The sequence below is a fragment of the Myxocyprinus asiaticus genome, chromosome 21, assembly GCF_019703515.2.
Source record: "Myxocyprinus asiaticus isolate MX2 ecotype Aquarium Trade chromosome 21, UBuf_Myxa_2, whole genome shotgun sequence".
NCBI classification, from domain to species: domain Eukaryota; kingdom Metazoa; phylum Chordata; class Actinopteri; order Cypriniformes; family Catostomidae; genus Myxocyprinus; species Myxocyprinus asiaticus.
The window spans coordinates 45,608,876-45,622,623 of NC_059364.1; the positions used below are offsets into that span (position 1 = coordinate 45,608,876).

The window sequence follows — 13,748 nt, forward strand, 5'->3', positions numbered from 1 at the left end:
TACAAAAAGAAGAAACTATAAAGTATGTGCAAAATAAATAAATTAAAGATTAGAAGAAAAACAAAGAATATCCATACATACCAAAGACCAGACATTAGCAGTATAAATGAAGCAAGGTTCACAGGTGTGTAGGTTGCTCTTAAATGTCCAGAGGTACACTGAATGAGCCCAAATATTATGTGCATGACAGCATTAGCTATCTATATACAATGTATGCACAAAGAAGTCTTAACTGGATTGTAAATTTATGCTTGTGGTTGTATCTACAGTTGTGCTCAAAAGTTTGCATACCCTAGCAGAAATTGTGAAATTTTGGCATTGATTTTGAAAATATGACTGATCATTATTTAAGGATAGTGATCATATGAAGCCATTTATTATCACATAGTTGTTTGGCTCCTTTTTAAATCATAATGATAACAGAAATCACCCAAATGGCCCTGATCAAAAGTTTACATACCCTTGAATGTTTGGCCTTGTTACAGACACACAAGGTGACACACACAGGTTTAAATAGCAATTAAAGGTTAATTTCCCACACCTGTGGCTTTTTAAATTGCAATTAGCATCTGTGTATAAAAAGTCAATGAGTTTGTTGGCTCTTATGTGGATGCACTGAGCAGGCTAGATACTGAGCCATGGGGAGCAGAAAAGAACTGTCAAAAGACCTGCGTAACAAGGTAATGCAACTTTATAAAGATGAAAAAGGATATAAAAAGATATCCAAAGCCTTGAAAATGCCAGTCAGTACTGTTCAATCACTTATTAAAAAGTGGAAAATTCAGGGATCTCGGATCTCTTGATACCAAGACAAGGTCAGGTAGACCAAGAAAGATTTCAGCCACAACTGCTAGAAGAATTGTTCGGGATACAAAGAAAAACCCACAGGTAACCTCAGGAGAAATACAGGCTGCTCTGGAAAAAGACGTTGTGGTTGTTTCAAGGAGCACAATATGACGATACTTGAATAAAAATGAGCTGCATGGTCGAGTTGCCAGAAAGAAGCCTTTACTGCGCCAATGCCACAAAAAAGCCCGGTTTCAATATGCCCGACAACACCTTGACACGCCTCACAGCTTCTGGCACACTGTAATTTGGAGTGGCGAGACCAAAATAGAGCTTTATGGTCACAACCATAAGTGCTATGTTTGGAGAGGGGTCAACATGGCCTATAGTGAAAAGAATACCATCCCCACTGTGAAGCATGGTGGTGGCTCACTGATGTTTTGGGGGTGTGTGAGCTCTAAAGGCACGGGGAATCTTGTGAAAATTGATGGCAAGATGAATGCAGCATGTTATCAGAAAATACTGGCAGACAATTTGCATTCTTCTGCATGAAAGCTGCACATGGGACGCTCTTGGACTTTCCAGCATGACAGTGACCCTAAGCACAAGGCCAATTTGACCCTACAGTGATTACAGCTGAAAAAGGTGAAGGTTCTGGCGTGGCCATCACAGTCTCCTGACCTTAATATTATCGAGCCACTCTGGGGAGATCTCAAACATGCGGTTCATGCAAGACGACCAAAGACTTTGCATGACCTGGAGGCATTTTGCTAAGACGAATGGGCACCTATACCACCTGCAAAAATTTGGGGCCTCATAGACAACTATTACAAAAGACTGCACACTGTCATTGATGCTAAAGGGGGCAATACACAGTATTTAGAACTAAGGGTATGCAGACTTTTGAACAGGGGTCATTTCATTTTTTTCTTTGTTGCCATGTTTTGTTTTATGATTGTGCCATTCTGTTATAACCTACAGTTGAATATGAATCCCATAAGAAATAAAAGAAATGTGTTTTGCCTGCTCACTAATTTTTATTTTTTTTAAATGGTACATATATTACCAATTCTCCAATGGTATGCAAACTTTTGAGCACAACTGTACAGGAATGGTTATGTTCAGTATTCAATTTGTAAAAATAAAAAAAGGGGTATAGTGAGGTCAAACATCTCTTTGTTTCATGCATGTTATTGACATTCAATTCTTATTTAATCGTGACAATATTTGATATTTCGCCACAGATTTTCTTTGTTACAGTGAGAGTAATTTCTTAATTTGTGTCAACATATCAAAACGAAAATGGAATAAAGACGCAGATACCTATTTAATGGTGTGAAATCCTAATGATTTGGCTTCAGTGAACAACATCCAACAACATGTGCGTGTCTAATTCGCTGTTTGTTGAGATGTTCAATGGCACTCTGTCACTCACGAGAGCAAAATCGTTTCTTACAGAACATGCATAGTATGAGAGTTTTTTCTTCTCTATGTCAGTAGGCTGCAAACAGTTTCATTCTATATTTGAGCACTGCAAATGATCTTTGGCCATCTCAGGAGGTGCGTGGAGGTTAAATCACTTTAAATCCAGCAGTTCGCATTTTTCTGTACAGTACACAATTGTCAGCAGCCTATGTACTGTATATATGAATTGGATAAAGGTGGCTGTAAAATTGGGTGGAAAAAACTTAGTTTTGTACCCTGCTCTCAACTGAGGTGTGGAAAAAAAATCCAAATATCTGCAGTGTAGGCATCGTGGATATCACATGCTAGGGTGAGTTAGATTAAGTTTTCTTAACTATATTAAGAAAATGCAAATGCAGGCTAATATGTCATTTAACTTGATCTAAGCACAGCATATTTTGCTCTTCCTATAATCTGTGATTTCTTTTGTGTATTTATAAATGTGGTCTAAAATATGGGCTATATAAGTTCTATTAAATTTCATTTTCATATTAAACTTCTATAAATACAGTTTCATGTTATGATTTTCATTCCACTCTTCATTTGAATACAAGAACAGTGTGTAGAAGTGAGTTGTGTTTGACTTGTGTTAAGACTCAAGTTGTTTAATCCTAGAGGCTTTGCCTTACTTGTTGCACACTTTAAAAACAGGGATTGATTTTTGAGGCATAAGCCCATAAGTGAAATACAAGGGACAGGCATGACGCTCATTCACAAATGGCTTATTTGCTTCCTTGGACTGTTATATCTAGAAATAGAGCAAAAAAACTGATCTGCTGAAGGGTCTAGGCCTGTGCAATACATTATGTAGTAGGTTTCCCTAATGGACTGGCCAGTGGCCTGAAGGCATTGTTACACAGATGGCCATGCAGATGCATGTCCCATAGTGAGATGTCAACAGAGTCGACTGAAAAAGAACAAATCTTATCCAGGCTCTGATATACAGTACTATTTGATAACACATAAAAATGTGAAACACTAAACATTTATCTGTGTCAGCAAACAACTGACACCTTCTTAAATAAAGTTGATTGTAAGTTAAATCCAAAGCTATCATACCCACTTTAAAAAACACATCCATTCAGTGATCAGACCATGTGAGATGGCACATTTACCTTCGAGGAGGTGATGGGTCATAAAATTTATACTGGTCCATGATCTTCTCCTCAAGTTTCTCTTTCTGTCTCCTCAGTTCATTCAGTTTGTCACTGTGTATGAGAGAGAGAGAGAGATTGGTGATATCAGAGTGTATCAGAGCACACAGGACAAATTGCAGGTGAATTTAGTTTTATCATGGACAGATAAATAAGAATGAGGGTAAAATGAAAATGTGTAGCAGTAAGATGATGTCACACATGTATTGTCTCTGCTCAACGTGGAACAGGTCTTTGCTCTCCATAGTCTGCTCCAGCAGGGTTCGGTTCTGCAGCATCAGGGTTTGGATCTGATCCAGCAGATGGCGGTTCTCCTCCTCTAGGTTCCCCTTTAACTGACTCAACAACTGCACAACATATTTCAAACACACTTCAGCCTTATACCCAGAATGACATAGTTACCCTCCAGAACATTCACAACTTTTTAGTTCACCATGTTTAGTGTGAGTTCAGTTTGAAGTTAACTTTGTACTCAAGCTCTCAGATGTACAATCAATCTATAGCTACGTCTGTGTCTTATAGACTATTTGTATTGGCTGTACAGGCGAGATACAGAGAGACTTTGTAATGGCCTTAATTTTCGCCAGATTGATTTATTACCATTTAATAATTTTTAACGACCCAATGACGCCCTGGAATAACAAAAGGCTGATCTGATTATACTTTTCTCTAAAGGAAATTCAAGATATTAGCTTGTTTCAATTTACAATTAAAGACCTGAACACAATCTGAAATCGTTGTGAGCTCATGAAGTGTGTACCTCGCACTGGTTGGTGAGTTTGGTGGAGGTGATGTCCAGTTGTTGGTACTGTTCTTTGAGTTTGGAGAACTCTGCCTCCAGACGGGTCTGCTCCAGTCGGGCTGTGTTCACCTGACTCTTGAGGGCCTTATGATCCATCTGCAGAAGCTCATTGTCCTTCAGCAGTTGATGGTACGTAGAGTTCAGCCTGAAACATGATGTGCACTCATGAGAGATCAGGATATAATTGAAAGGCCTTCAAAAGACATTCCTTCATAAAGACTCTCACGTGTGGTGTTCCTCTTTAAGTTTGTGGTATTCTGCAGCCGTTTCCTGATGTCTCTTGTTCTCTGAGATCATCTTCTCTCGCTCTGATTTGAGTTCCTTCTCCAGCTGCTCCAGCTCAGTCTTCTGCTTTAACAGCTGATTGTACCTGCACAAAGTACAGTAAAACGCATCAGATAGCAAAATAAGGTATGTATTTAGGGTAAACTAGGGATTTTTACATTTAAAAAAACTAAAACAAAAAACAATTTGAATGCTGCTTGCCCGTGCAAACCTTGCCACCACAATACTAGGGTGTTCTGGCTGGTTGCCAGTGCAATGCTATGAAGCTCATAGGGTACTGTGAGTGACAGAGTTTTTAGTGTGTTGCTAAGCAGTTCTTAGTGTGTTCTTGGTGGCTGCGAAAGCATTTATGTGCAGCTGCTAGGGTGCTAAGGTGTTCTGGACGGTTGTTTACTGGCCCAAGTTAAAAGAGTCCACCTTCAAGTTTCTAAGATATTCTGCTCTCTAAATATGGCTAGAGTCCCTCCTTCCATGTAAGTTTATAGGATTTTTTCATTTGTTTGAAAATGTTAAGACTGATCTCATAGTAAAGTAAGAGTACACCTCTTCTCAATATAACGAAACACATTGATTTGATAAGATATTGTAAGTAATATCATTGTGCTGTACCTGTAATGTGTGTTATACCTGTTGTCCAGGCTGCGGTGCTGCACATCAAGGCTCTTATGAGCACTCTTCAGCTCTCCATGTTTGCCGATCAGATCCTCGTACTCTGATGCCTGTCTGTCGTGGAGGTTGGACAGTTTCTCGTGGTCGTGCAGCAGCAGATCGTAGACTGTGCGCAGTTCTTCTTTCTCTCGCAGTGCTGCGTCTCTCTCGCTCTCTGTGCTAGACTGATGTGTCTGCAGCTGAGTATTCTGGGACATGAGCGCGGCACTCTGAGAGTTCAGGGTGGAGTTCTCCACCTGAGTGCACAAAATCACTTTTACCTCAATATGCACGAAAACCATGTTGGTCGACAAGTTTCACCAGCTAAGTTTTGCTCATGAACCAACACTAAAACAGCCTAGATCAGAATGGGAATTCCTTTCTGGTTAAGCTGGTCTTCACAGCAGGATAACTGGATTCATGAGTGTGTCATTAGTTTAAAGTGCATTTAAAAGAACACCAGACAGAAATCACCAAGAGTTCCTGATGACTAACTCTGACTTAAGAGTTTATCTGCAACTACATGTGACTGATTCTGGTCTGCACATCTGTCAGATGCTTAAAAAGCTTTTACAACCAAAACCCGTTACATTCATGAGGACAAACGCCCATCAACAAACTGACCTAAATCCAAAGTTGATCCTGATCTATGATTTAATCCTCAATCTTTAGAGATACACTACACGACCAAAAGTTTGTGAACACCCCAATCAAATCAGTCACATTGAGGTCCATACTGAAATGATTTAGGGAGTCTTGTGTGGAAGTAATCGACTGTCCTGCTCCAAGCCCAGACCTTAACCCCACTGAACAACTTTGGGATGAATCCGAACACTAACTGTGAGTCATCACCAAACATCAATGTCTGACCTCACTGATGCTCTTGTGTCTGAATGAGAGCAAATCACCACAGCCATGTTCAACATCTAGTAGATAACTCAACACGAAAAGTGGAAGCTGTTGTAGCAGCATAAAGAGGGATTAATGACAGAAATTAAATATTCAACAAGCACATATAGTTGTGGTGTTTGGGTATACACCAATGAGCCCAAACATTATGACCACCTGTCTAATATGCTGTTGGTCCTCCGCGTGCCGTTAAACAGCGCCGACCCACCGAGGCATGGACTCTACAAGACCCCTGAAGGTGTCCTGTGGTATTTGGGACCAAGATATTAGCAGCAGATCCTTCAAGTCCTGTAAGCTGGGAGGTTGAGCCGTAGTGGATCGGACTTGTTGGTCCAGCACATCACACAGATGCTCAATCGGATTGAGATCTGGGGAATATGGAGGCCTGGGCAACACATTTAATTCTTCATCATGTTCCTCAAACCATTCTCGAAAAATGTATGCAGTGTGGCAGGGCACATTAACCTGCTGAAAGAGGCCACTGCCATCAGGGAATACCTTTGCCATGAAGGGGTCTATCTGGTCTGCAACGATGTTTAGGTAGGTGGCATGTGTCAAATTGACATTCATATGAATGGCCGGACCCAGGATTTCCCAGCAGAACATTGCCCAAATCATCACACTCTCTCTACCGGCTTGTCGTCTTCCCACAGTGAATCCTGGTGCCATCCCTTCCTCAGGTAAATGGCGCACACATACACGGCCATCCACGTGATGTACAGTTGTGGCCAAAAATATTGACACCCATGGTAAATATGGTCTTTATTGTTTATCCTTTTGATTTTTCATTCAAAATATTCACAAAAATCTATCCTTTATTTGAAGTAAACTAATTGAAAAGGGGGGAAAATCTCACATCAAATATTTTTCTCTGAAACACATTTGCCACAATTATTGGCACCCCTAGAAATTCTTATGAGTAAAATATATCTGAAGTATATTCCAATTCATATTTTACATTTTTTAGAACACCTGGGTGACTAGGAATATGAAATTGTTCAGCCATGCCTTCTTTTTCACATGGGTATAAATATGAGGTAACACACAGGCCAAATTCCCTTAGTCATCCATCACAAAGGGTAAGACCAAAGAATATAGTTATGATGTGCGGCAAAATGTTGTTGAGCTTTACAAAATGGGAAGTGGCTATAAGAAAATAGCTAAAGCATTGAAAATGCCCATTTCCACCTTGAGACGTCACACAGGTCTCATAAGCTACAACACATAGAGACTGTATCACCTAGATATCATATAGAGACTGTGCCTGTTCCCCGAACTACCAAACACAAACCCCTCACTATATCATTTAGAAAAAATTTGATTAAGGTCAAACTGAAGGGTCGGAGAGGAGGTGTTGCTACAATTTACAGAGACGTTTTTGGTGTTACTAAGAGGATAGGATATAAGTTTAAGTCTTTTGAACTAATAATGCTTAATGTAACACTGTCAGATATAAATAAAAAATCTCTGTCGTCTTTTGCCCTTGCTGCAGTATATAGATCACCAGGGCCTTATTCTGATTTCCTTGTGAATTTGCACATTTTCTATCAGATCTAGTAGTTACTGCAGATAGAGCTTTAATTGTTGGTGTCTTCAACATTCACATAGATAATGAAAATAACACATTGGGATTAGCATTTATCGATATTCTCAACTTGCTTGGAGTCAGACAAAATGTGACAGCACCAACTCATCACCATAATCATACGCTAAATTTAATTCTGTCATATGGAGTTGATGTTGATACTATAGAAATTCTACCGCAGAGTGATGACATCTCAGATCATTACCTCGTCTCTTGTATACTGCGATCAGCTAATGTTACTCAATCTACACCATGCTATCGTTCAGGTAGAACAATTATTTCGACCACTAAAGATACATACACTCAGTGAGCCCCATAGTCTAGAAGAACTTGATGAAATAACAGAAAATATAAATACAGTCTTCTCTAGCACTCTTGATAGTGTCGCCCCCCTTCAATTAAAGAAAATTAAAGAAAAAAGCCCCACACTATGGTACAATGATCACACTCATGCTCTCAAGAGAGCAGCTCGGAAAATGGAGCGCAAGTGGAAGAATTCAAAATTAGAGGTACTTCACGGTGCATGGAAGAATAGTGTCTGTTGCTACAGACAGGCACTAAAAGCTGCCAGGTCAGCATATTTTAGCAAACTCATAGAAATAACCACAACAATCCTAGGTGTTTATTCAGTACTGTGGCTAAATTGGTTAGCGATAAAACCTCAACTGAACCAGATATTCCGTCGCAGCACAACAGTAATGACTTCATGAATTTCTTTAGTGATAAAATTGAAATAATCAGAAATAAAATTGGAATTATGCAATTGTCTGTCACAGCACCTCAGGAAACAGTGTCTTATAATTTTCCTCATGTGCAACTTCAATCTTTCGCTGTCATAGGTCATGAAGAGCTAACAAAACTTATCGAAACATCAAAAGCCACAACATGTATGTTAGATCCAATACCAACTAAGCTCTTAAAAGAGGTATTCCTTATAATCTCAGAACATCTTCTTAATATTATTAAATCCTCGCTATCCTTAGGACATGTCCCAAGAAACTTTAAAATGGCAGTTTTCAAACCGCTTATCAACCCTCAGGGGTTGATGGACGTTCTGGCGCGTTCTGCTGGATTTTTTCCTCATAACAGCGGAAACAACTTAAAATACTCTGTCATATTTGGGCATACAGATAAGTGTAAGACATCATTAGAGACTATAAAGGGTCTACTTTTATTTGTGTACACTCACAATAACAACAAAACCTTGTACTTTGTAAAATAAAGAAAATAAACAGGGTACGCTTTCAGCCGTCTCTGTCTCCGCAAGCATCTTTCTGAAACACGTCACAAAAATGAACTGAAACTCAGCGAATACTTATCACACAAACATGAAACATATGTCTAAAGAAAGCTTAAAATGTCTACTTTTAAATCAAACAATTCAAATGTAAAACAAATATTCTCCTGCAATGTAATCTGTATGAAACTAAAGAGATGTACAGTTTCTCCTGGCTCAGCTAATTATCGCTAATGTGATCCCACCCACGCACAGAGGGCGCTATTCATACGGTAATGTGAGACGATCTATGCAAATGATAAACGCCCCCAACAATGCCTTAAAAAGCATCAAGTTCATTCACTTTCCTGCGCATTTGAAAGATGGCACGCTACACAGGTGAGGAAGCTCCTGGATAGTGAAGAAGAGTTCACATTTTCCTCAGAAGAAGAGCGGGACTCCGACGATGGACGTTTGCATTTTGAGGATACAATTTCGGATGAGTAAGTCATTTAGATTAAATTACATATTAGTTGACATTCTATTTTATAAAAACATGTACATATTTTACTAGTTGGACTATTTCCAGCCAGTATTCAGAGTATTGAAATTTGAAATATGTCCTAATAGGCAAGTTTTAGTACATTTAAATGTTGTTTCAGCTAAAGCAGGTATTTAAATTGTATGCTGTATGATATAAATATGATATAAAAATAATATGAATGTTTAGAATATATTTTAACTAGTGTTTATGCTGCCTCTTTATCATCAACGAAGCTTGTGCTCGCAAATATCTGTTCAGGTGCAAATGTGCAGCCCAACAAATAAATGCAGCCTTGGTGAGCAGAAGAGACTTCTTTTAAAAACATTAAAAAATCTTAATGATCAAAAACTTTTAAATGGTAGTGTAGGTCTAAAGTTTTTAAGTAAAGTCTTTATGTAAAGAAAATGTATAGTAAGATTACTTCTTTTAACTTAAACTTGATTTTGTGAATAAGCTACAAACAATACATTCAATCATTAAGTCTCCTCACATTCATTCTCTCTCAGTCACATTCCTCATTGATAGGCCCAGGGGAGGAGTCTTTGTCTCCTCAGGTGTGAATCACATCAATATTCATGATCATCCACGCCTCCTCGCATATGGCCTTTCTAACACTAAAAGTGTCTTACAAAAGTTAAATGACAATATGGTTTTGTATGAATGAGTGATCAAGATGGTTTTCACATACTTTTGTAGCAAAAACTCTACGCTACAAGATCCAATTCTCAAAAGTATTGTGAACAAATGTTTAGTATGTGATATATGGCCTTATTTCATTGACTTAAAATTTTTGTTTTTTCAAAAACCACGCATAAACGTTATTTTCTCAAAAATACAAACATGTACATACATGTTGCTCACATATTATTGTGGCCCAGTTTGTGCTGAATACAGTGTTATCAGACTTTAGCCATTAATACGTTTTTAAGCAACTGAAAAAAGCACAAATGTCAAGGCATGTCAAAACTTCTCCAGGGCCCAAAACACCCTCAGAACCCAGAGGGTTAAGAAGCCACAACTGGAGAATTGGCTAATTATAGACCAATTTCAAATCTCCCGTTTATGTCAAAAATACTAAAAAAGGTTGTGTCTTCCCAATTATGTTCATTTCTACAGAGAAATAGTATATATGAACAATTTCAGTCAGGATTTAGGCCATACCACAGTACAGAGACTTCACTTATCAGAGTTACTAATGACTTGCTCTTATCATCTGATTGCGGCTGCATTTCTCTTGTAGTACTTTTAGATCTTAGTGCTGCCTTCGACACCATAGATCACAACATTCTCTTGAATAGGTTAGAGAATTATGTTGGCATTTGTGGACTTGTATTAGGATGGCTTAAGTCCTATTTAGCAGACCGCTACCACTTTGTCTGTGTAAACGAGGAATTGTCAAATCAAACAAAAGTTAAGTATGGAGTGCCAGAGGGATCAGTTTTAGGGCCTCTACTTTTCTCCCTATATATGCTTCCCCTGGGAGATATTATCTGGAAACATGGAATAAGTTTCCACTGTTATGCCAACGATACCCAACTTTATATTTCTTCAAAACCCGACGAAATTTCAAAATTCTCCAAATTAGCAGCGTGTATCAATGAAATCAAAGATTGGATGGCCACAAATGTCCTTCTACTTAATTCTGACAAAAGACAGGTACTAGTTATTGGGCTAAAAACCTCTAAAAATAAGCCGCTAAAATATAACTTGACTCTTGATGAATGTACTGTTACATCGTCTTCAACAGCGAAGAACTTAGGTGTTATATTTGACACCAATGTCATTTGAAAATCAAATTTCCAATGTTGTAAATCAGCATTCTTCCACCTAAGAAATATTGCTTAATTATGACACATGCTCTCTGTTGCTGATGCTGAAAAACTAATTCATGCGTTCATGACCTCAAGACTAGATTATTGTCATGCATTACTGGGAGGATGTCCAGCAAGTTCAATAAATAAACTTCAATTGGTTCAAAATGCAGCAGCCAGAGTGCTAACTAGAACCAAGAAATATGATCATATTAGCCCAATTTTATCATCGTAACACTGGCTACCTGTTAAATTTTGTATTAATTTTAAAATTCTGTTAACTACATACAAAGCTTTGAATGGTCTAGCTCCACAGTAGTTATGTGACTTCTACCACGCTATATTCCATCACGTTCATTACGATCGCAAAACACTGGCCTGTTAATATTTCCTAGAATATCAAAATCAACAAAAAGAGGTAGATCCTTTTCCTATTTGGCTCCTAAACTATGGAATAGTCTCCCTAACACTGTTCGGGACGCAGACACACTCACTGAGTTTAAGTCTAAAGACTCATCTATTTAGCCAGGCATACACCTAATTTATTCTTCACCACACAATTAGGCTGCTTTAGTTAGGTCTGCCAGAACCTGAAATATTGATCATGATCTATAACTCTGCAAAAAATTTAATGGCATCTACGCTAATATTATTCTATTTGTTTCCATGTCTCAACCTGGAAACACTACCAGAACTGGCCGGATCCATCTCCATTCCTTCTTGGTATCGGACTCCACTGCTACGTGATGATGACAAAATGCATAGGACAGACCTCACTGAAATGACCGGCCAGTTGAACTGCGAAGCACCTCACTGATCTTGGCCTGCATCACCTTGGTCTAATGATGGACTACACTCTTAAAATGGAATACATAGACTATCAACAAATTGCCAACAAAAGCTTTCATCAGACAACTAACAAAGGACAATGCATCTATATGAACTTCTGCAAGTTAATCCAGGATGAACTTCAAAGACATTAGTCATAAATCTTACAGTTCTTACAAAATCTTTAAATCTCTGGCCTTTAACACTTACTTAGTTTAATAATTTTAAACTATGACTTGCACTGCACAAAATTAAGTAATATTGGCATTATATTCATGCTGTTAGCCAGAGGGGAACTGGCCCCCACAGTGAGCCTGGTTTCTCCCAAGGTTATTTTTCTCCATTAACCAACATCTTACGGAGTTTTGTGTTCGTTGCCACAGTCATCTTCGGCTTGCTCACTGGGTTTCTAAATACAATTATTATTTAATTATTATTTTTATAAACACTTCATAATCGTATTTAATCAAACTACATAATGATGACTCAAGACTTTATAGATATTATGGTTTAATTTTCTGTTAATGCATGATTTTCTGTAAAGCTGCTTTGAAAAGAAGTGTGTTGTGAAAGGCGCTAAACAAATAAAAATGACTTGACTTGACCACAAAATCAAAGTTCTGCCATGGCCATCCCAGTCCCCTGACCTGAACCCTATAGAAAACCTGTGGGGTGAACTGAAGAGGAGAGTCCACCAGTGTGGAACTCAGAATTTGAAGGATCTGGAGAGATTCTGTATGGAGGAATGGTCTCAGATCCCTTGCCATGTGTTCTCCAACCTCATTAGGCATTATAGGAGAAGACTCAGAGCTGTTATCTTGGCAAAGGGAGGTTCCACAAAGTACTGAATCAAAAAAGGGTGATAATAATTCCACACATATAGTTGTCAAAAATATTTGTTTTTTGATAAAACATATGTTGTGTTTGCAATTGTTTGATATCCATTAGAGGATAGATTTTTGTGAACATTCTGAATGAAGATCAAAAGGATAAACAATAAAGCCATATTTTTCACAGCCTTCTTTACTCATATTTACCAAGTGTGCCAATAATTTTGGCCACAACTGTAAAAGAAAATGAGACCCATTGGACCAAGCAACCTTCTTCCACTGCTCCAAAACCCAGTACCGATGCTCGCGTGCCCATTGTAGGCTCTTTCAACAGTGGACAGAGGTCATCATGGGCACTCTGACCGGTCTGCGACTACGCAGCCCCATACACAGCAGGGTGTGATGCACTGTGTGTTGTGACACATTCCTCCCGTAACCATCATTACAATTTTCTGTGACTTGTGATTTTTGTGATTTTTTCTACCCAGACCTTGACATGTGGCCTTGTTAGGAGATGATCAACTTTATTTGCTTCACCTGTGAGTGGTCATAATGTTTCGGCTCATCAGTGTATACATACATTTGGTCATGCAGTGTATGATCTTTATTCAAGAGGTGACAGCATTTGATTTGATTTAAGAGACTGATGTAAATTTGAGAAAGAAGATAGATTGTGACCTGTAGTTTGGCGTTCTGTGTTTGCAATGTGGTGTTGTTCTCCTGTATGGATGCAGTCTGTCTCTGTAGAGCTAAGATTTGCGCCTGTAAATTACTGCTCTGAGTCTCCAGCTGCTTTAACTGTGTCCGCAGAGCCTGTTTCTCCGCCTGAAGAGTGGCATTCTGGACAAACACGTATAATTTTAGTTTTTTCACTAATATCACATAC

The 13,748-nt window shown here is 38.6% G+C and overlaps 1 protein-coding gene across 4 annotated transcripts in view; it reads right to left on the reverse strand.

Annotated features, from left to right (window-relative positions):
- The window catches only part of ccdc88ab (coiled-coil domain containing 88Ab), a 61,481-nt gene that overhangs the window by 12,972 nt on the left and 34,761 nt on the right, over positions 1-13,748 (reverse strand). For 2 of the 4 annotated variants that reach the window (XM_051647422.1, XM_051647420.1), the window contains exons 19-24: positions 13,541-13,702; positions 5,101-5,396; positions 4,433-4,576; positions 4,165-4,351; positions 3,606-3,751; positions 3,366-3,458 (exon numbers count right to left, since the gene is read on the reverse strand). In XM_051647422.1, the coding sequence (XP_051503382.1) occupies positions 3,366-3,458; positions 3,606-3,751; positions 4,165-4,351; positions 4,433-4,576; positions 5,101-5,396; positions 13,541-13,702 (1,028 nt within the window). The remainder of the gene's footprint in view (positions 1-3,365; positions 3,459-3,605; positions 3,752-4,164; positions 4,352-4,432; positions 4,577-5,100; positions 5,397-13,540; positions 13,703-13,748) is intronic. The other 2 variants (XM_051647423.1, XM_051647421.1) reach the window with 1 other exon arrangement.